Here is a 23,947-nt window from a genome sequence, read left to right as displayed (position 1 = left end):
CGCTCTTTATAAATAGGAAACCTAAACTGTTTGCCAATTCCCAATAAAGGTGGATAGTGTAACTTAACTTCTTCCATTTTTCTCTCTCCGGCTCACCTTTCTCTCAAAGGTCGGCACTGACATCTGACAGCTTGCTTATGGTCAACAGTGAAAATTCGGGTGTCAGTGTCAACCAAAGTTGAACTCAACATAAAAAAAATTGTGCAGGGTTACTTTGCCTCCACAACCGAATCCACTGACTGAAGAAGTTGCACTGAAAAATTCCTATTTCAATGCTCGTGTGCCTTGTAGTTAGGGATTTTGAAAAGCGCTGTAACATCATCCATCCATCTTCATCCGCTTATCCGGGATCGGGTCGTGGGGTAATCAAAAATTCATCAACAATAATTTCAGAAATTGATACATCTTTTAGATCACAGGGTTTCAAACTCTGGGACAGTGGGCCTCCCCTCAGACTAAGCTTGGAAAGGGCTGGCCCCTCACCCCCCCCTGGTTTCCCTCAGTTCCTGGACACCTATGGGATCACAATCATGTTATTTGATCCCACTCAACGATAGAGCTAAGATACCCAATATCTCTGTTTGACATAACTTCAGACTACACTTAAAAGCTTAAAAAGGTCTGTCCTGAGGCATTTGTTGGTTTCTGACTCTGGGAAGGTGAGAAAGTAAAGAAACTTCTCCCAAACTGCTCTAACTGTCTCCGTGATCTTCTTTTAATAACTAATGTAATATATTTCACTTGCATTCATTGAATCTTCTCAGAAAGTGTTTGGAGGAGGCCTCACACTTTGAAAAACTCTGTTTTAGGTCATTTATCAAACAAAAACTGCAATCATTATTAGATTTTAGCTTCTCAATTGTGAGGATTTGATTTGAACTGAATCTTTGTGTTTTGGTTGCACAAAACAAGAGATTTAAAGTCGCCAGGTGCTCTGGGGCTCTATTTTCTCACACTGCATATAGACTAAACCCGTGGTTCTCAAACTATTTCTGTCACACTCCCTTCAGAAGCCAAAAAAGAAAAGCTCATGCCCCACAACCCCAGCAAAACTGGATTTTATTTTTTATCAATCATTAATCAATTGTAAGTCGCTTTGGATAAAAGCGTCAGCTAAATGAATGTATGTATTAACAAAGATTCATGTTAGCAAATTAGCCTTGCTAGCATCAGAGAGCTTTTGTTTGTTTACGTCGCCACGTGAATCATATTAATGCAACTGTCTGTTCAACATCCACGACCCCCTGAAGTGGCTCCGCAGTTTGAGAACCACTGGACTACATTAAACCGAACCTACAACAATCGAAAAACAATATTTACCAACCTAATTAGATATTCTGATGTCTCTGCAGGAAGTCCAGTGTGGTTCTACATGCAAGTGGCTCCTATCAGGAACGAGAACGACAAGGTGGTTCTGTTCCTCTGCACTTTTAAGGACATCACTCTCTTCAAGCAGCCCATCGAAGACGAAACCACTAAAGGTGAGCTGGTGTTTCACCACAGCAAGGTGCTTTTACTTGATAGAAGCTTCCCAAAAAACATCTTTTCATAAACAACAATGTTTTTTTTTTTTTTTTTTTTTTGAAGATTATTTTTAAGGTGGTGGCTGTTTTATTATTAGATAAATTCACAGTAGAATTTAAAGAGCAGAGAGACGTGTGGAGGATGTCTTTGAAGGATTTGAAAACCCGATGTTCCGAGTACATGATGTGCAGCTTAGTGTACGGAGCCACCAGGGAAGATTATTTTTTTATGGTGTTTCTGTTTTGTTAGATAGTGTACGGTAAAGAGAGGGAGGAGTACGGGGGATGATGTGACAAATTCTGTGAGCGGGATCCAAATGAGTACGTGGCTGGATGCCCCAGTATGTAACGCCAGTTGGCTTCTGAGAGGACATATAATTATGTTTCTTCCTCCTTCTCCTTCAACTTCTTGTTCTTGTTCTGTCTCTCTCACCATCTTCCTCCCTGATGTTTTAATAATCTGGATTTTCAGTCTACTCCTCCTTTTTGTTCCTGTTCTTCTGATTTCCTCATTGATCTTCTAGATGTTCCTCTTAGTCTCCATCTTGATTTCTTTATGCTCTCTTTTTTTTTCTGTCCACCCCCCGCTTATTTTTATATAAATCGATGGCAATGTTGGTTGGTCTGGTAGTCAGTTGGTCCGCCACTTTGGTCCAGACTGAAATATCTGTACAGTTGTTTACAGCCATGGAAACGGCCACGTTTTACTGGGGGTCACCAAAAAGTTACTTTCCCAGATGTTATATAATTACAATAATAGCTAAATTAAAGTTAAGTTAAAATGCAACAACAACAACAACAACGTTACACTAACTAGAGTACATTCAGAACAGGGTTAGAAACAAATATTAAAAATTAGGGTTGGGCGAAATAGCCATGAAATGTTATCACGATAAAAAAACATTTCATACCTTTCGATATTGACAATTATCACAATAAATGTGTTTAAAAAGTTTAAAGGCTCCTGAGAGAAAACTTAAGAAACATACATAGGTAATTGTGCGGTTAAACTTCATGGTCAGAACATCAAAAACACTTGATGCCAAACGATGGATCACTTCACAAATCTGAGGTAGAACATTCAAAACAATTATCATAAAATCGTTTTTCAAAAATTATGATTAGTAAATATTTTTTCAGTCCCTTGTCCTCAACAATATATATGATGTTAATAGAAACATTAATTGCTAATTTGTACATAATTCAAAGGAATTAAATCAAACATTTATTGACGATATATTGAACATTTGTTTTCATGCTTTTATGTTGTATTGTTTTTGTATTATTGTCTGTTGGGTATTATTGTCTTAAAGTCACTAAATGTACTATAAACGCTTTCTACAGGTTTACGTATTTATGCTTGTTGAACAGGCGTATTGATGAAGTATCGACTTTTTACTTGCGAAAAATATATTGCACTTACAGTAACAAGTGTAGTTGTCGTCTCGGTAATCTTGGAGTTATCTTCTACCACCGCTGCCTGTCTGCTCAGCTGATCACTTTGGGAGCGAACAGAGAGCAGGATTTATATAATTTCAACACGGATTTCTTGTTCACAATGTAGCGTTAGCATGATCACTGGATAGATTGCGTCGATAATGAATCTACCGCGTCCTTTTGGATTTGAATGCGTCAGAGGCAGGACGCCTGTCGACATCCCTGCAGCTTCCAGCACACCTGTTGCCGGTAGCCGTGACACCGCTGACACAGAAACGCTGCTTTAGAGACTAGTTCCAGGGACTCTCCAATGTCACACATTCCCATTGGCTGTATGGGCAGTAGCTAGATATGTGGTGCGTTCAAGCACTTTCCATTGTATTTGTTTCATGAACACTCTTCAAGGCTCCTGCAGACTACACGACTTTCAGCGTCGGCCGATCGCCGTGCTGTTCAGGCTACACAACTTGGCATTCACGCTACGTGACTGATCGGTGACAGGGGGTCACACGCTACACGAGCTGACAGCAGCTGCGTCACCGATGGCTACACATGAAACAGCAGTTTGTTATTATAAAGCACATATCTAGCATTTAGAAAGACAAATTGAATATTGGTGAAAGCACATGCAGGTAGCAGGGATCGTCTGAGCTACAGAGAGCTGGATGGGGAGTAAAGTGTTTTCCAGTGGAAAAAGTAGCTGACTGCTCTCATTGGCTGGATGTGGATGTCGAGTCGGCCGACTCCTCCAGATATTTAGCATGCTAGATATCTGGCAGACGTCGGAGATGTGTCAGAAATGTGTCGGGGAGCTGTTTTGACTGGCGACCAACCGCCGATCGATCACTGATTTACCCCTGATCACAGCCTGACAGTCGTTGAGCTCGCCGAGCGGCAAATTGGCCTAAAATTCCTGTAGTGTGAACTTTAGGCTTTAGAAACTGCTTTAAACGATTTCCCCCTAGAAATTGAATTGATCTAAGCAGGAACGTTCCCGTGTGTTCCCCGTCATTTCCACCACTAGCTATTGGCTGGAATTTTAAACAAACATTCGTGGTTCCTAGAGGATTAATTGACTTTGACATGACTTTGACATGACTTTCATGATCCTTTATTTCTCCTCTAGTGCCACCCTGGTGCCATCATGAGGTTGATATTTGGGGTTTTGGGTGGAACATCAATACAGCTATTTGTTGGATTCTCATAATATTTAGTTCTGAGCTTAACGTTCCCCTCAGGATGAATCGTAATAACTTTGGTGATCCTCAGACAGTACAGCCTTACAGGACTGCTAACAGGACTGCAGACTTGTCTTCACAATATCTTTCCCCACCTTTTTTTTAATTATCTTCTCCTTCAGCTTATTGTTACGTTTTATTTCTCCAGATTCTCCTTCTCCTCCTGTTTTGTCTTCTTCTTCTTCTCCTTCTCTTGCTACTCCAGCTTGTACTCCATCATCTTTTCTTTTTCCTTCTCCTCCTTCTTCCTTCTCCTCTGTACTGTCTCCATGCTCCTGCTACATATCTCCCCCCCCCCCCCCCCCCCCCCCCTCTTTATTTCCTTCCAAGCTTTGGCTGGATGAAAAATAACGAGTCAAGTCTTGTTTCCCTGCGATGTGGGAATGTCTCGGGCTGTCAGGTTGTGTTTGAGGAGGTTGTGATGCTGTCAGGAATCACAGGAGATGTGGGCGGCGGTGTTGTCCTCTGTGCCCTGACTGATGCACAATGTCAGCTTCCTGCCTTGGGAGTCGTTCACGGCGCCGCTGAGCGGGTGTGCTTGCCCCACCCATCCCCCTTTTTAATGTACACACACATGCAAACATGTGTGAACACATGCAGTGAGTTGCCCTCCTCCTGCAGAGACCCTGCTCAGAGTTGTCGTGTGATTTGTTTATGCGTTCATTATGTGTGGTCAGCGACACATGAATAACATGGGTTGATCATGCAATTAAAGCTTGAGTGGAACTAATATTGTCACATCAGTGCTCTGACGTCTTTGCCAGTTAGCTGCTGCTTCAGCTGATGTGACAAACTTCAGATTCAGTTCCATAATCAGCCGTGATTTGGAAAAAACACCGGAGAAGTTCAGAGTCACAGTTCAGTCAAATTAAATTCACCAACACAAGCCTTCTTCTTGGAACTGATCATTTTAAAAGGTTTAAAGTTTAAAAGATCAAAAATGGGGTTGAGTTGTTTCAGTTCGCCGTGTGGCTCCTGATTCATTTAATGTGTAATTCCCAGACATTTTGAAATGAAATGTTAACTGCACTATTAAACAGATGGCTTTTTAATATAGACATCTGTATAACAAATAATAGAGAGAGAACAAAATCTTGTTGGCAACAAGGCTGTACTTTGCCGTTAGTGGTTTGACTTACAAGCTGCAGACTGAAGCCAGCCAGCACATTACGGTTTATTTCAGGGCTGTACGGCTTGTTTGAGGCCCCACTGAGGATGCAGCATTAGATTGCTGTGTCACAGAGCAGCGTACTGTGGGTTGCAGTTTAACCCGCCTGGTGATTAGAGGGGTACGAGAGGCCGTTTGTGAGGATGGGAGATTCGCTGCTGCAGGCGTTGGCAGCTGAGTTCGCTCGTGCTGCCGACCTAAAGTTGCTCTCAGCTTCGTCTCTGGCTTCTCCTACGGCTCGGAACGCCACAACACGTCAGCATCAGCTGAGCGGGAGAGAGATCCCGGTTTGCTAAAGATAGCAAAATGGACCGTTAATGTATTATCTGCACCATGTGATGCTTGTTCATGCCCCCCGTTTCACCCAAAATGACTCCTTCTACTTTCTACTTCCTGATATCACTATTCTTAATGCGAACTACATTCTGTAATGTTGCTGACACATTTATAGACAGATTTGTGGTTATTACTGCTGGGCCACAGTAATGTCAGATTGTAGGAATCAGAAAAAGAAAGAGGAGCAAAGCTAAACATGTGGCAGAGCAAAACTGTTAAAATGGTTGTTTTTTCGAGTGGCAGTGTTTACTGTCTGCATTGTCAGCACCTGTGAAAGCTTCACAGATGGCAGTTACCTCCGCCTCAGGCAAGACTTCATTTCAGGCAGACAGCTGATCTGAATGAGTGCTGAGGCAACAACACCGGTGCCTCAAGCTTTAAGCCAAACATTTTAGCTTTCTGAAAAAATAGTTTGAAAGTTGTTACACGATGGAAGAACTGGTTTTTCAGGGTAAGGGACATTTTATTGAAATAAGTGACCGTATCTTTGAATAAAATGCAATTTGAGAATCTTAGAAGAAACTGATTTAGACTGACAACAAATAAAAATCCATTGTTGCCCCATTAATTGGCCCTCAATAATTTTGTAAAAACTATAGATTCAATTGATTGGGCTCATGATTTACATACGTTAGCTGCACTTAAGCCAGCATTCGGCCTGTGTTGGCCTCGAAGATTGGACCAATACTTGAGTCTTGGCATTCATACATCATTAGTTCATCAACTAAGGGCCCATTTCACTAATTTGCAAGCAATAATCTGCAACAATTCCATCAGCGTTCGCTAATCAAAACAAACTCCCACAATTGCAACACATCCATGACCATGTGAGAGCTTTTTATGGACCTATCTGCAGTTGTGAAATGTGACTCTGCTACAAATGTACAAATTTAAGGCATGTTTGCAAATATACATAGCTGGATTTTGGGCGTTTTGTGCAAAGACATCTTTGGCAACCCGGAGCATCAGACAGCAAAGATGCCATCATTTGTTGAATTACTCTTGATTTTCTCTTTGTGGGTCCAACTACAAATAAAGGTCTCTGATGGTCATGAACAGGTTTACAGGCAGGATTTTAGAAATACTGTCTGTCTGTCTGTCTGTCTTGCCTAAAAACTGTCAAACTAATTTTGACTAAGTCTAAACATTCAAAATGTGCATAATAACTCAACTTATGATGATGCTGATATAAAATATAAATAATATGATATATGTATGATAATATAAAAGTATTATGTGTAGAATTGCATAATGTAAACTCCTCTTCATGTCATTACCAAATTCCCAGATATATTACTGGGGACATGACCTCATTGTCTTCAATGGTAGTTACAAGCTCGGTCTCAGTGAAATAAAATAGTTGGTGGTGAATATTATTCACTCACATTTCAACTTGTCTGTCATAAAAAAACAAATCGCTTCAGAGTAAATGAAACAAAACATTCTGTACCAAACGGGTCAGGTCCACGTGAACGTTTCTTTAGATCCCAAACATCAGTTTTGTTTGGATCTCCTAACAGCATGTTGTTTGAATGTATCTGGACCTCAGAGGTGTGCCCGTGTGATAACCTCAGTGACGCACAGTGCCTGAACTGTCATGCTCCCCCTTTCCTTCAACATCCAGGCCTAAATCCCTTCCAGCCTGATCAGCACAAAGAGGACCCCCATTACTAAATGTTAATGAAAGATGTTAAATGTGGACAGTTTTTACAGTGCGTGGTGCTGATCAGGTGTCCCTCATGTGTCTGCAGAACACCACAAAGACAGAATTTACAGAGTGGGTTGTCCTTCAGCAGAGAGTTAGTTGTGAGCTATCCTCTGTGTGGAACTGCTGATCAAAATCTAATTTCAGAATTCACTTTGGTGGTGCGTGCACTGGTTCTGCTCCCTTGTTATTTTTAGCACAGGGCTTTTTTTAAATTTCCACTTCCATTGTGCTCCAGTCTGATAAACCGAGCAGTGTTGCATTCTTGACGAGAGCCATAGCAGGCGCATTACTGTTAACCGTGATATGCTTGTTCTGCAGTTTCTTCTCGTGCTGTATGCGACGTCCTTTTTGTCCTAATGTTTCAGTATGTACAGTGGAAGCTCGTCAGCTGTCATTTGTGTATTTACATGAGTGCCACCAAGACAAATTCCTCCATTTGACTTCCTTATGAAAGTGGTTCTGGGTTTGAAAAAGAACACTTCGGCTTGCTTTCCGTGCCAGTGGTTTGCTATTATTTTCCAACACATTAAGACATAGTTCTACTCTATAATTCATGCACCCTATATGGTGAATTATGTATCCACTGCTACTGTATTTGCAGTATAGATTAAAGCACTTAAACTATTTGTTCAAGTAAAAGGAGTAATGCCACAATTTAAAGCCATAATATTGTTCCCGCCGTCTAACGAGCGTTTGCAGTTAGCCTGCGTGACCTTAAAATGATCTTTATTATAAACATGAAAAGTTTAATTCATAAACAAGTAACGGTCCCGTCCTCTGTTCTGGACACTCGGGGGTTTTACAGCTAGTCTTTTCTGTCAGGCACAACCGTGGGTTAATGTTGGATAACTTTAGTTAGCTGTTGCTGTGTACCAACGTGAGTCTGTTGATTGGCTTCTCTAAATGTGCTGCTTTGGCACTAACATGGACCAGATTAAAATTAAAATGGTTTTATTGCAAAAGAAAAACAAAGCAAACTATTAAGACACGCTTCCTGCTAATGAGTGAATGAAAATTCACATAGGGGAGCTGCTCTTGCGCCAGCTGTGGGCCGTGTTGGCCCTCATAATTGTACCAAAACTAGAGACTGTCTTGGCACTTGATTCATAGATCATTAGTCCACCAGCCAAGGGCCCATTTAGCTTAATTTGCAAGCTGTAATCTGCAACAATTCTGTCAGTGTTCACTAATCAAAACAAACGCCCACACTTGCAACACATCCATGATGTGAGAGGCTTGTATGGAGCTATCTGCAGTTGTGAAATGTGACTCTGCTACCAATTTGCACTCTGTGTTTAAGGAATGCTTGCAAATGTACACATGTAACACGGGCCTCTGAACTGCTGGATTTTGGCTGTTTTGAGCAAAGGCATGTTTGGCAACGCGGAGCATCAGACAGCAAAGATGCCATTATTTGGTGAATTACACTCCGTTGGTGCTAACCACAACAAAAAGATCCACTGTTGCTTTGTTGTCTGTTTTGCCTTCAGTGACTTTTTACAAACAAAAGATGCACAGTGGATAAGACTTATGCCTTTAGTGTGGGAGACCCGGGTTCAATTCCCACTGTGACACATCCACCAATGTGTCCCTGAGCAAGACACTTAACCCCTAGTTGCATTGATTGAAGGCATTTAACATTTAATAAAAAGTAAATACCGTATCTGTGAACATTCACTGTAATCTGCATTCATTTATCTTATCAAGCAGTCTGGGGTTTACAGTTTCAGGGAAAGCTTAACTCGAGGATCACTATAAAAAGGACAGTAGAATATAAAATGCATTTCATTTTCAACCTCATTCAAATCCCACAGGTGAGACGTTCTCTCCTCCTCTGGGACTGAGGCCAGGTGTCACTTAACAGATCTTAACGGAGCACAAATGAACCTCTGAGCTTGTTGTTAGCTTGCTTTGTATTTTGCTCTGTTAGTTTTCTTAATGATGTCATTAAAGGGACCAGCTCAAGACAATCTTGGGAGATTGTTACACAGACTCATTTTAAAGTGAACTCATGTACATTTTGTCTGAAGTAGCCACAAGTGATTATTATGAGATAATGGCTTAACGTAACAGTTGCAAATGGAGAAGACACAAGGAGCCAGCAAACTGTCTCAGAAATGTCCATTATATTGGAATAGATACCTGAGATATGTTTTAAATGGCGGCTGTGGCTCAGGAGTTAGAGCGGATTGCCCGTTAATCGGAAGGTTCAATCCCCGGCTCCTCCAGGCTGCATGTCGACGTGTCCTTGGGCAAGATACTGAACCCTGAATTGCCCCAGGCGGCTGTTCCACTAGTGAATGAATGTAGAGAATGGTGAATGCAGATGTAGTGTAAAAGCGCTTTGAGTGGTCGAAAAGACTAGAAAGGCGCTATATAAATACGGAGCATTTACATTTACAAGAGTCATACCAGACCAAGGCAGGCTGGAGCAGCTAAATCCCTCAATCCTGAGAGTGTGACCAAGTATCACTGTGTTATCAGGCGGCAAAAAAAAATGCCCGACCCGTAGTAAATGGACACATGTAATTTACTTTACCGGACCCTCGCAGGCCTCGGATGCACCCACCATAGTCTCTCCAAATCCTGTGGGAAACACTGAGGAAAAAGCACATTTTGACTATTTAGTTTATGCAGTGGTAAAAAAAAAAGACAAAATAAATGTTAAAAAAAACAAACCTTTCTCAGTATTCGGCAAAGTTTTTCATTATATTCGGTTTCAACTTTGGCCAAGAATTTTTATTTTTCGGTGCATCCCTAATAAAAGTCTTGTTTTTACCCAGAGCTGGCGATTGTTTAAATGTAAAATCAGAATCTGCAAACTATTAACTCCAGCTGTCAAATAAAAGCAGTCTGTTAAAACATCCAGCAAAAGTTAATTGAGGAAACTCTAGAAGAAAAGCTTCACAAACTGTAAATAGATCTAAAGTTGCATTGCTTTTGTTATTAAGTACAATTCTTAAGTTAATGTTAATAGTTACTTCCTTCCTCTCGCTATAAGTCTTAAGAGAAGCAAGTTAACTGACTGTTGTCTTTGATTCAGATGACTAAACTGTACATTATATTGTGAGTTACACAAGCACTAACTACTGCAGCAATTTTCCTCCAGGTAAGATTTTGACAAATCACCATTTTGGCCAAGAGCACCCAGCCAATTTAAGATATTAGCATTTAGAAAATCACCCACTGAAGATGTACAGTAAGTTGCACGACAGCCACTACAACGGTTTTCCTCGAGGGACGTTGAGTGATTGGGACTCAGTTCTCAGAATAAACTGAATAAACTAAATATTCTGTTGATATTCATCCTATATGGGTCTCAGTACAGCGTTGTTTGGCTTCTTACACACGATCGCACAGAGAAATGAATGGTTGAATTTGCCTCCATATGAAGAGAGAATGAAGGGAGGTTTTTCAGGGGCTGGAGGCCTGAGGGATAAAAGCTATTACAGAGCCCACTTTTTATTCGTAATGGTCGCTTCAAAGGGTCGGGTCGATCACGATGTGTGACCACTGTATGTGGTGTGCCTCTGTTGTGCTACACTTTGCCCTTTCAAACATTTGATTTTATTTTTAGAGCAGTACAGTAGGAGCACCCATCGAAGCGATCTTTGCTTTCATTCAGCAGCAGCGTGGCCATGGCAAGAAAAGGACCACTGCTGGACAGGCCTCTGATTTTAAGATAGACTTCCAATGGAAACACTGACACTGAACACAGGCGTCATGTTTAGCAGGAACAGGTTTAATAGGATAATAAAAGCTGGATCCAACACTACGGACAGTAGCAGGCTGAAAACTGTATGATAATTTTTCATAATGCTTGCTATGCATTTCCACTGCATTTATAATTAGCTTTATGTGAATAGCACTTTTGACAGACGGTATGATAAAAGTGCTTAGCAGTAACAAGAGTATGCTAGTCACTGGTATTGTGATGAAAAGTTAAAAGTTACAAGATATGAATGTAAAGTTAAAGGAAGGAAGCAGTAATGCTGATCAGGATCTTAATATACGCAGGGTTTGATCCAGTGTGCAACCGTCTTTCCATCAATGTTTTTTATGCGCATTTTGAAGCGTCGCATTAGAAAAGGTTGATGGAAACTGCAAAATCCGTTAAAGTTATGCTCGCTTGAGGTTGTTTTTGCCTTTTGTCAAAAAGAAGATGGAAACAATTTTGCCGAATAAGTTCTAACGTTGTGAACTTATAACTCACGTCTGATCAGCTGTTTCCCCTGTCGGCATCTTGCTGGACAGTCCCATGACGTGCGGAGACATGGCTGGTAGCAGTTTGCCCGCATGAAACACATTCCTGAAGACCTCTCTCCATTTTTTTTAAAGATCTATGACCCTCAGGTCCATGCGGCTGGTTTTGTTTCTGGTCTGGAACCCAGACGTCTTGTTTATTTCCGCCATGTGTAACTACTGATGTAACTACGCTTGCTGAAGCCTGGTTTATTCTCCAAACGCACATATTTTGCGTGTACTATTTTTTTGTTTTCCTTTTTTGCGACATTTCAAAAGTCTGCTTAAAATTCGCGTGACAATTAAATGGAAACATGGCTGCTGTGACACAAAAAACATGTCCCATCACTATCTCTATAAATCAACGCCAGAGCCGAAGCTTTGAGCAGGCTTCTCATTTTTATATTCTTCCAGCTGCTGGTTGCAGCCAAAAATGTTACACTGCACTGTTGCACTGTTAGACAATCTAGCATTAGCTTATTGTGCACGTCATTTTCAAGCCAAAAGGGGAGGCTGAGAGCCGTCAACAGGCCATTTTATGTAACATCTGATATTTTCAGCAACACTATTTTGCAGCACTCGCAGGGTGTACATGTGTACAGTGTTTTTTTATATATATATATATATATATATATATTTGGTTTATGCCTTAGAAGGAGCCGTGACCCCACAGAAAAAAGTAATGGGCCCAAGTTGACCAACTCCTAGATAATCCTGTCTGAAACGCTGTATACAAGATGAGTATGCAAAAGGAAAAAAGCACTAACACCCCCACCCAAGCTTTCATATTCAAGACAAACATATGCTAAATTTTCATTTCTCCCCTGAAGGAGAAATTCCCTTTCAATTCCTGCTTCCACATGGAGGTCAGGGTACGCATCAGCTGCAGAGCAGAAACCCTGACGTGAAAAGACGGCTTGGGCTGCGTTCACAATCGTGTTGGGTTTATTGTAAATATGCGCTACCAGCTGGGGAAACCCCTGTTCCTGCCAGCCCTGGTGGAAGGTCAACTGAACTTTTAACCTGTAACTTCCAGCATTTACACTGTATTTGGCCAATTCCCTGAACTCCAGCATGACCTAATTGAAGTGATGAACTGGGGAGATCTGTATCAACAATAGTGGCTGAGAGCTGACTGAGGCCTGATTGTGTTTGTGTGAGTCATAGAGTGACGGCCGACATGCGTTCTCAAAGCCAGTCAAGTTGTGAGGAATATGATGTAAGCTGTATTTAATGTCTCATTCCTGCAGGGTGGACCAAGTTTGCACGGCTGACACGGGCGCTCACCAACAACCGCAACACGCTGCAGCAGCTGGCGCCCATAGGCAAACATGAAGTCAGCCATAAACAGTCCAGACTGGCGGAGGTGAGCGCGCACACACACACGCGCACACACACACACACACACACACACACACGCGCGCGCGCACACACACACACACACACACACACACACACACACACACACACACACACACACGAATACAGACTCATTTTATCTGTTGCTCTTAACTCCACAGTCAGTTGGTGAACTCAACACTTGACTCTGGTGTTCATTTAATGAACAAGATACAGTTAGCAGAGCCCCAACACTTAACGGTAGCTAATCTGTCACCTGGAGGTTGGCGCCGCTGGAGGCCCCTCCATGGAGACGCCACTACTGATATGCCACCGCAGCAGCTCTCTACTCTTTACGTTATTTCTGCACAAATAAATCCTCATATAAAACATGAAGTACTCAAACACTAAGCAACCACTCCCACTCACAGACACATGCATTAACAGACGGATACAGGCAGACTGAGTTTTCTCACACACAGCCACGCCCTCGATTCATGCGTCCTGCCCTCCCTCCTCTGACACTCGCATGCTAACTTCCCTGAAACAACGGTTGTTTGACACAGCAAGCGGTGCTTTCTATTCCCGGGAACGCTGTGCTCCTGTGGACTGCGTGTGTCATTAATATTTCATGTTGGGTGTGGAGACAGAAGCAGGGTGCTGTGGGCACTCTGAATGATTGTGACTGCAGCTAGAAATCTAGAAAATGGATTTTGGGAGCAGGGGGAAGATGGCTCATGTCGTCTTTTGTCGGAGCTCACGCACCTGTTTTATTCATGAAGATTTGGCTGAGGTGTATCGCCTTTAATCAGAATTTGTTTGCTTTTCATCCCCCGCTTAACGCATGAGGCGAGAAGCAATGTCGGATTTAGCCGAAGTGCTACATCCAGGGATGTTTAAGGTGATGAGGGCAGGGGGAGGAATGAGAGGTGGAAGGGAGGAAGGAATAGAAAAGAAACAGAACGAGCAGCAAAATGAGAGAGGGGGCAAAGAGCAGAAGAAATTAAATGAATGCATTATGGGTAATATCTAGGAACAGGGTTTTTTTTTTTAACTAGGGACTAAAAGCCAGGATGTGCTGCTTCAGTTTAGACAATTAAATCTGCCTCCTGTGAGTCCACCAACTGTATAGATATTCAAAATCACTGTAGTGCTCCTTTTATACTAAAGATCAAAAGGATCATTGTGACTTGATTTCTTCAATATATGTATATCTATACACCAACAGCCTGATTTAATCTTTCCAGCTTAGCTCTCTGTCATCTAAAAACATCTACAGCCGTGTTTTCGACCAAAAGTACCCGGGACTCTTAAGTCCCCGAATCTCTTTTCAAAGAACTGAAAGGTTCCTTCAGCTCATTGTTGTGTGCGTTCCCACCGTGGCCTAAAGACCTGCTGAGATTAGGCAAATTAAGCAGCTGACGCAGGCCCACACGCCGTACAAAGTGATGGACTGGCATCATTATTTAGTAACCACGATCGATGAGCAAAATTTGTAAATGAACATCAGATTTCTCAGGAATATAATGAAAAACTCCAGGCTGTGCTTGACCTTTTAAAGCAGCTTTTTGTGTTGGCGTATAATGAAGAGACAAAAGATAAAGTTCGTTACTAATTTAATAACAAACTGGAAAAAGCCATCAAGTTCTTAAAATAACTCCAGCACAGAGAAAGAAACACAAACATAAAATCAGTCTTTAAAACATTTCCAGCTGACAAGAGCTGCAGATCAGCTCCAGGACTCACGTCTGTGTCGCCTGAGCGTCAGGATGTTTAACGAGCTTTATTACCTGCTGTAATCAGCTGTTCTGCTTTTTTGGAGAGGAGGAGACCGACTTCAGCTCTGTGTAAAAACTTCCTGACTGATGAAAACTTAAAACAACCACTCCCAGTATTTATCTTAACTCCATCAGCTGTTCGCTGTAAACACACCGCTGCACGCTGGCTGCTGTTTCCGAGCAATACATTTAATGCCAACGTACGATCTCAGGCGGACATCGGCGAGACTCGTGTTGCTATCTGACTGTTGATTGTGATCTATTGGTTTGCAAACAACGGTGGAAAAGAGAGGAGCAGTTGTAGAAAAACAGCAAACAGGGACTTACATGTTCAGTCCTCTTTGTCCTCAGTTACAGATTTTGCCAGGGTAACGCGGGGTAGCAGTATATAATCATAATAATGTTTATAACACATAATGTAGTTAGAAGCAGATGTAAAGACATTTTAGTGTTTGTTAATAAAGTAATAACAATTATAACCACTAATATGATGCCAAAGAGCTGTTATACTGTCATCCATTATCTGTTGACATACCAGCATTAAAGAACTACATACAGTAAATATACACTTAAAATACCTTGTATCTGCTTACATCTACATTAAAGTGTTTATAAACCATTCATTTAATGTTTGTATTCTGCTTAAAATGGTAAAATTATAAAATGGTGGGTTACCCAGTGACACTTGCCTTTTCTGTCGAGCTGGTGCTGTTTAGTGCCAGATTGACGTCACGTCAGATAGGAAAGATTTTCAAATGTATGACTTGCATTTATTCATGTCATTGAGGGTTTGAAAATACTGTGCATTGACAGTATGAGACTATATTGATTAAATTTGATCTTAAATACAGTCAACTGTGAACTGATGTGAGACATCCAAGTTTGACATATTGAAGCTCTAAAAGAAATCTGTTTTGACTTGAACTGATGAGGGTTATAATTATATTATAAGACTCATAATTATTTAGGGTTTATGGGAAATGTTGTTTGTCGAAGGCAGCTAAAGCATAAATATTAAACAAGTGTTCATTTATAAACATTTTGTGCAGTGAACTTACAAAAGTCTGGATAATTGTGAATGAAGTGTTCTTGTGTCCTGAAGGTTTTGGTTAGCAAAGATCATGAAGTTAAGATTAGGATTGGGAGGAGTAGAAGAAAATTACTGAAGGAAGGAAGGGAGGAAAAGAGAAAGAAGTTGTGAAGGAAGGAGGATAGCAAGTAAAGAGGGACAGAAGGATGCAGGAGAGAGATGTGAAGGGAAGGAAGGAATGTAAAGGCTAAAAAGACGTAATGTTCGCAGGGATGTTTGAAGGAATAATCATTTACAAGCTAATACGCCCTGTTTCCCAGCCTGGCGTTGGATGGGATAGGGTTGCATAACGTACTGATCACGCTCAATAGATATCGCAGGTGATCCTGCTGCCTGAAAGGCACAGCTGGCGTCTTCTGTTGAGGACACCGTCGAGTGTCACATAAGCAGCCACCCCCCCTCCCCACGATGCCACAGGGTTCCTAATTGGCAGTCTCATTTTCGTGCAGCGGCGCTGTTCTTGACCAGGGGCTCTAGGATTGGCAGCTCTGATAATGAGTATTAGAGATGCAGCTCTGCCGTTATGAAGCCTGCTGTTGATCCTAAGCTCTGCTGTCCCGCCTTGTAACATCCGCCTGAGTTTCACTGTGAGGACAAATGGGGCTAACCAAGGCTAACCGAGGTTAACTCCCCCAAATAGAGATATTAAAATAGTTCTTATAGAATGTTGTATTTATAACATAACTAATACTAAGCCAATTACAGTTAATTGCAGTAATATGCTAATAGTTATGCGAGCAGTAGTAGCTGCAGATGTAGTAGTAGAAGTAGTGTAAGAGGTACTGTAGAATGATATGTACTACGAGTAGCAGTAGTAGTGGTTGACCCTGTAGTAGTAGCAACAGCAACTGTAGTAGCAGTATAAGTGTGAGTAGTAACAGTGCAAGTAGTAATACATGCTTTAGTAATAGCCGCAGTTGTTGGAGCAGTAGTGGTAGTAGCATGAACAGTGGTAAAACTAGGTTAGGCAGGAGTAGCATTAGAAGTGCTAGTAAAAGTAGTAGTAATGATTGCATTAGTAATAAGAGCACTAGTAGGAGTAGTAGCAGGTGTTGGTAGTAACTGTACAAATAATAGATGCTGAGCAGGAGTAGTGCTAGTAGTAGTATTAGTATAAGTAGCAGTAGTTGTAGTAGAGGCAACAATACTAATAGCAACAGTAGTAGTAGCGGCCGTTTGAAGTAAGGACCATTAATAGTAACACCAAACTAATAGTAATATAAGCTAGTGTTGAGGTACTCAAGACCGGTCAGTTCATTCAAATTAGCTTTATTGGCATGAATGTGTGACAATAATATTGCGAAAGCATCATACATACTACATAAGAACAATCAACCCCATGCATTTCATTAAACAAGCAAGTCTTGTCTCGGTCTTTTCGGACTCAGGATTTTATTTCAACACTAGTCAAGACCTTAACTTTGGGAATATCAATAAATTGCTTTTGCATTGTCTGATTTATTTGTAAACATCCTAACTTTGATTGGATGTAAAACGTTTTGCTTCAAATGCAACCAGTAACCCTGATTAAGAGATGTGACGGCAGAGAGTGGAGACAGAGTGACGCGCCTCTATTTCTATGGAAAATGTACATATTAAATAGGTTGCTCTGTATGGCTAGAAGCACTTTACTTCAAGAGAGCTAATTTTCAGTTTGAATACACAGTTGCAGATCAAAAATGAATGATCAAATGTGGAAAATGTTACATATTTAAGAGTCAGCCAGAAAACCTAATACTTGCACAAAAGATTGTATTGTGTAATAAATCAATAATGATAATCATAGCTATTATTTTCCTCATTAACAATATAACAAATGTTTAATAAAGGTTTGATTTAATTTGCACTTTATTTTTCTTTTTAGATTTTGTTGATAAAAGGGACTGAACAGATTTTTACGTAATTTAAATTAATTAAAGTTTAAAAACCTAATTTCCATCTGTCTTTAAATTTGAAAGAAATAATGATTTGACGTTTATCTTGTAAATGATAGATATCGAATGGTATGACATTTTTTATCATAACATTTTTGGCCATATTGCCCAGCTCTACATGGAAAAGGAGTGTTGAATAAAGATGATTAAGTTGATTTCAGCTCTTTATTATTTGTATTTGAGGGTTTTAATGGGAAAGTTGATCTTTCAGATCAATCTGAGAGGTACTTATTATCTCGTTCCACATTTTAATGTGTGTCACGTAATGTGGGGAACTGGTCTTGGTCTTGGTCTCAGCCCCTATAAGTCTTGTATTTGTCTGGGCCTCATTAAACTCTGGTCTTGGTCTTGACTTGGTCTCGGTAACCATGGTTATTGCAGCAGTATGCAGAAATATGTACTAGTAGTAGTAGTTGTACATCTAGCAGCTATATTGATTACAGTAGCAGTAATAGCTTTGACAAGATTATTCTTATCAGCAGCAGCAAGGTTGGGAGGGTTACTTTAAAAATGTAATCCGGGACAATTACTAATTACTTGTTTAAAAATGTAATCAGTAATGTAATCCAAGTACCACAAAATAAGTGATGTAATCTGATTACTTTGAGATTACAATGCCAAATAGGCAAATGAAAACAAGAGAAGTATCAATGATGTGTTTTCTGCTCAGTGTATTTTTAGAGAAACATAGAATAACAAAATCTCTTATTCCCCAAATCCATATTTAAATGTTTTTTTTATTTTTATTTTTTTATGATATGCTTTGCACTATGTAACAAGTATGGCAGTATCTGGCCCGTCAATGACAAAAACATTGTTTTTTTTTTTTCTTGATATTTAAGTTTGTCATTTGGAAAACAATTTTACAATTTTGATTACTCATTCTGCACTTGTATTAATTTAGCATGCAATGAAAACAATATGAAGCTGCTGAAGCATAGTGTTTCTGGGGCTGATTACTGTACAAAAACTTTCCTCACTGGTTCTGGTGAAACTGGATCATATTTGATGGAGAAATATTAGAAATATGGAGAAAATATTTTTCTAGTTTTCTCTCTGATGTCCCCCAGCTGCTCTGCCTCAACGCTGTGATTCACAGAGTTTCCTGATGGACAGAAATCTTTACTTGTTGCTGACGTTAGTTAACAAGCTAACTAGCTGCTGTTATTAGCTCACTTAGCTGTGCCACTGCTGGTCAAATTAGCTCACTCTGCCCGTACTGGGAGATCAGAGCACCGGGGGAGCGTTGGTGTTTACCATAGACTGTAACGTTATAAAGGTATTTAAGTCACACGGGGTGCGGTGCCTGACAGGGAACTGTAGCCGGGCGAGCAGGCAACGAAACCTCGCTCAGCATCCTCCCAGTGAACACAGCATGAACAGGACTGAACAACCTGTATCAATAAATAGTTAAAAAATCATACATTGTGATTTCTGGAAGTTGTTTTTTTTTTAGATTATGTCTCTCACAGTGGACATGCACCTACGATGACAATTTCAGACCCCTCCATGATTTCTAAGTGGGAGAACTTGGGGGTGTTCAAATACTTATTTTCCTCACTGTAACTCAGTACCAGAGGATGGGCGAAACTGCAGCACTAACATATAAATATCATCAATATTATTATCATATATCATTATTATCTGCATTAGAAGTCATTTTTAAACAATTTTATTTTATTAGAACTAGTCATAAATATTGCAAAGTACCACTGTTAGTATAGAAGTTATTTAAACTATATTTAGGCAGCCTACAGCAGTATAATCATCTCTGTAGACTGTGTTACAGTTCATCTCTGCAGCAGCTGGATACAAACAGAATAATATGCTCTTTATGTAAAATGAGTTGAATGGTTGAAGTGTGATCTCTGTGTGGCCTGCAGAGGAAATCAAATTACTGTGTGTTGGATTTAATGTAGTCTGAGTTCTGCAGAGGAAACCGAGCTCAGCAGGGGTGATCATCACCACGCTGGAAAATATAAACTCCTCTCTCCCTCTCATCTGAATTTCTTTTTCTCACTTTCTATCCTCTTCTGTCTCGTCTCATTTCCTCTTTTTTGACAGCTATTTTTATTGGTGAGAGCGGTACAAATATCACCATCTTTCACTGTAACTATAACATCACAAATCCAGACGTTGTGAAGGAAAAGACTCGCCAGGGAGTTAAACATCTTTACTTAGTGAAGTAAATGGGATGGACTGACAGTTTACTGAAGTAACAGCATAGTTCATGGATCAAGTTATGAGGGACAGATTATACTTGTAATGAAACTAAAATGAGCAAGGTTCAGGTGTGATGAAGAAGTTAAAGGTTGGTGGTTTATTGAGCCCGGCCAAGGAGATACACAGTGCCAGCATACAACGTGTGAACTCATTAAATGCTAAATCTTGTCGAGGGTAAGCTGAGTGCAGACTGAGGTGTGGACCCAAATGCAGACGATACGAGAGGTGGTGCAGTTTACAAAATATTTATTAACTCAAAACTTTTGAGGAGCCAGAGCCAAACAATTCCAACAGAAACATAATCCACAGTCAAAATCCAAAAACAAGGAACAAAGTATTACTCAAAGGTAAGATCCAGAAACACAGAACAGAGCACGGGAGAACACTCAACATAGACGCAAGGACGTGACAAGGACTGAAGACAACGGAGGACAATATATACACTGGTAAACGAGCAGGGAGGGAAGCACAGCTGAAACACATCAGGTCATCAACCACAGGGACAAAGCTAAACAAGGACACCAGGTACAGAGGATTACCAAAATAAAACAGGAAGTAAAGTTCTCAGGAACACACAAGGACTGATCTACCAAAGTAAAACACACAACATGGAAGAACAGCAAAATCAGGGCACGGACAGAGACGGGACCAAACAGGAGACAAGACTACACTAAAACATGGAAATATACTCTAAGACTAAGGACTAGGACACAGACCATAGTGATAAAACACCGAAGTACACAGATCAGGAAAACGCGAAAGCACAGGACTAAGGAAATAATGGCAAAAAACAGAAACCCAAAGGGAAAAAATACAACTCATAACAAATCTAAAGAATACTTCAAAGAGGTTATTGTTCACCTCTCTATACATGTGTGAACAGTCTATTGTTGTTTCAAATAAAGACACTGCTGTGCTTACCTACATTAACAAACATCACATTGTGTGTCATTCAGGCCATGTGCAACACCTTTGTACATAGAGCCAGTTTGTCTGTAATGAAACAAAATAAAGATAATCTCGACCTTGGGTTACCTAACACATGGATAACAGTGCATCCTGATCGACCAGGAAGGCAGAGATGAGAGACAGAGAGAGAGAGAGAGAGAGAGTCTGACCTACATTTTGGAGAGTCCCTAGCTGCCACCTTTGGCTGCTTTAGCTCAGCAAATAAACCTACCATCAGCTGGGGAAACGTGTGTCATAGTACCCCTAAATTCCCAGTAAACAGGCCAGAGAGGTCCAGAGGAATGGTTGACAAGTTATTGAAATACTCAAATGTTCTCCATAATTTGAAGAAACCATTAGTGGCTCCCCCAAGAGAGAATTCAATCTTTTCCTATCTCAGAAAAAAACATCATATGATTCAACCAGATTGATAAGGAGGGTTGTTTTGGAGATTTCCAAGATAGAAATATATATATATATCTTCAACCAAGTCCAGTTGCCCTTCATTTTAACCCTCGTTGGATAAGATAGAAATAGCCCTCATCTTGCTAGGAGTGTTGTAAAGGCAATTATATCTCCGTTACAAGGGTTCTGCTGGCACGTCAAATATGGCTAGCAGTGGCCATGGTTGTTGTGAGAATATCTAAGATGCTAGATAACGTAGACCAGAATCATTGCAGCTGTGGACAGGACCAGGATAGATTTCAGGTGTACCACTTTCAGCTGGATCTTTCCACCAATCATCTTTCAAATTCATCTTCAGCTCTTCATCCCATTTGGAATTCAATTTATCATTAGGGAGATGTGGGAAAGAATCAGATGGGGTTCTTTGTTTGTTTTTTTTACAATCTGACAGATTTGGAGGTACTTCTAAAATATATTTTGCGTGATAGACTGAGTATAGCACTAAGTGAGGAAAACTTTAAAATACTATATACCCCCTCACAGAGATCTTCCGTCTCATTTCAAGCCAAATTTACTCATTATGCAGTTTTGTCACAGAGCTTTTTGGAGCAACAATAGAGATTATTACCGGTAAAACTGGATATGAAGAACATCACAACACCCCCCTCTCTTTCTACACACACACACACACACACACACAGACACACACACAGACACACACACAGACACACACACAGACACACACACAGACACACACACACACACACACACACACACACACACACACACACACACAGACTCCTAGCAGCAGGGAGTAATTATAACTATACTAAAATAAACAGTAGTAGAAGTTTTGGTTTCCTTTTTCCTTCTTAATCTCTTTCATCTATTTCTCTAATTTAAATTCATCTCTTCATCACTTTTTTTTCTTGCTTCGTCGAAACAATTGGAGAGCATTTACACAGTGAAATGAAATTACAGAAACATAAAACTGACTTCCTCAAGCTTCTGTTAAAGATATAACTGACTATTAGAAATATAGCCCAAACTTTTCTTAGTATAGTGTGGTGTAGCCTGGCCAGAGTGGCCAGGAAGGTGGTAGGTAGGCAGACTCAAACATCAAATGTTTGCAGAGGTGATTATTTTATTTACCAAATATCCCAGTGTTTACTGCTTCTTAACATTTGTTTACTGCTTCAGCCCATCCCATTCTGATGCTGGTTGATCTACTCCATAATTATTAATACCTAGAAATCTCTTAACATTTGGAACTTCGTTACCAGTTCACTCCGCTCACACTCCCCAAACAATTATCCTGCATGGTGGAACTGAACAAAGGAACAAACAATTGTAAGTATTAACACAGGAAAACAATTTAAACCATGTTTAAACTTGCAAGCTAATAAAATGGAGCTGAAACGAACTTATGACTGTGTTTACTCTAACTTACCATATGCTTTGCTGTCGACTGTAACATAATGCAAACACAAACAACCCGGGATAGTATGTGGTGCACTATTACACAAGATATGGTAAATTACCAAAAAAATAAACACTTATACATGTATAAACTAGAAGGTAATGGCCTGTATGGGACAAGTGGTGAGCAAACCCACTTTGTCAGATATAGTATAGAAACTGGCCCAGAAAGCATGACAAATGAAATAAGATCAAATAGATACCGTTTTAATTTGAGTCTAGAAGATGTGTGGACTCGTTAGAGATGAACTGTGTTTAAAAAAATATGTTTAATTCCTTTTTGAACATCTTTGAATGTGTGATGTATGAAGTTAAAAAAATGTATGGAAATGGGCTGAACTTTTGTAATGTTGGTGTTCCTTACTTTTTGTTTTATCTGCTCTGTTTATGATAAGATGAGTTTGTTTGTGGATATATAATGATTTTATATTTTTATTCATGATTTAACTGCTTAACTCTTGTGTAGTCTTTAACGTTGCGTTTCCTTTGAGGAGTTTGTTCTCAAGATGCTCTGTGAACATAATGGCCAGACCGTTCTCATCTCAGGGTGTCTAATACCAACGCTTTAAGAAAAAGTGACAAAGCGTAGTTATTTGACGCTAAAGGTACCCTGCAGTGTCTGTGTGAGACACATCCGGGTGCGTCCCTATAAGACGCTCTGGAGTCCCCTGAAGCCCCCTGAAGCCCCCTACCCTTACCACAACCATCAGAAATGTTCAGGGACGTGCACAGGGGGGTTGCTCTGGTTGCCCGGGCAACTGCCCGTTTGCCTTTCCTGACTCAAGTTGCCCTTCCGACTCGCCCTTCTGAGAAAAAAAAATAAAATAAAAAAATAATCGCGATCGCAAAGCCTCATTCACTTCCATTCGGGCACCGAAAGTGAAAGTCAGTAGGGGAAGGGCAAACTCTGTTTAAGTGGCTGCACTGCTGCAGCGCTGCCTGCACGTCAGTCGATTCTGTTCCCTACCGGAATTCCTGTTTCCTTCCTTTATGCAATCATACTACAACAAATCATGCGTAGTTTTGCCCAGTTACCATACGTGATACGTACCAACAGAAGTGAATACGAGCTAGAAGCGCAACTGAATGTACGGGAAGCC

At 40.5% G+C, this 23,947-nt stretch overlaps 1 protein-coding gene across 1 annotated transcript in view; it reads left to right on the top strand.

The window, feature by feature from the left end:
• Nucleotides 1–23,947, top strand: part of kcnh5b (potassium voltage-gated channel, subfamily H (eag-related), member 5b) — a 1,142,829-nt gene that overhangs the window by 6,532 nt on the left and 1,112,350 nt on the right. Inside the window, exons 4-5 of the mRNA XM_046063266.1 lie at nucleotides 1,353–1,481; nucleotides 12,903–13,018. Coding sequence (XP_045919222.1) covers nucleotides 1,353–1,481; nucleotides 12,903–13,018 — 245 coding nt within the window. The remainder of the gene's footprint in view (nucleotides 1–1,352; nucleotides 1,482–12,902; nucleotides 13,019–23,947) is intronic.

The sequence above is a fragment of the Micropterus dolomieu genome, linkage group LG11 (genome assembly GCF_021292245.1).
Source record: "Micropterus dolomieu isolate WLL.071019.BEF.003 ecotype Adirondacks linkage group LG11, ASM2129224v1, whole genome shotgun sequence".
In the NCBI taxonomy this organism is placed as follows: domain Eukaryota; kingdom Metazoa; phylum Chordata; class Actinopteri; order Centrarchiformes; family Centrarchidae; genus Micropterus; species Micropterus dolomieu.
This window is presented reverse-complemented; position numbering and strand designations above follow the sequence as displayed.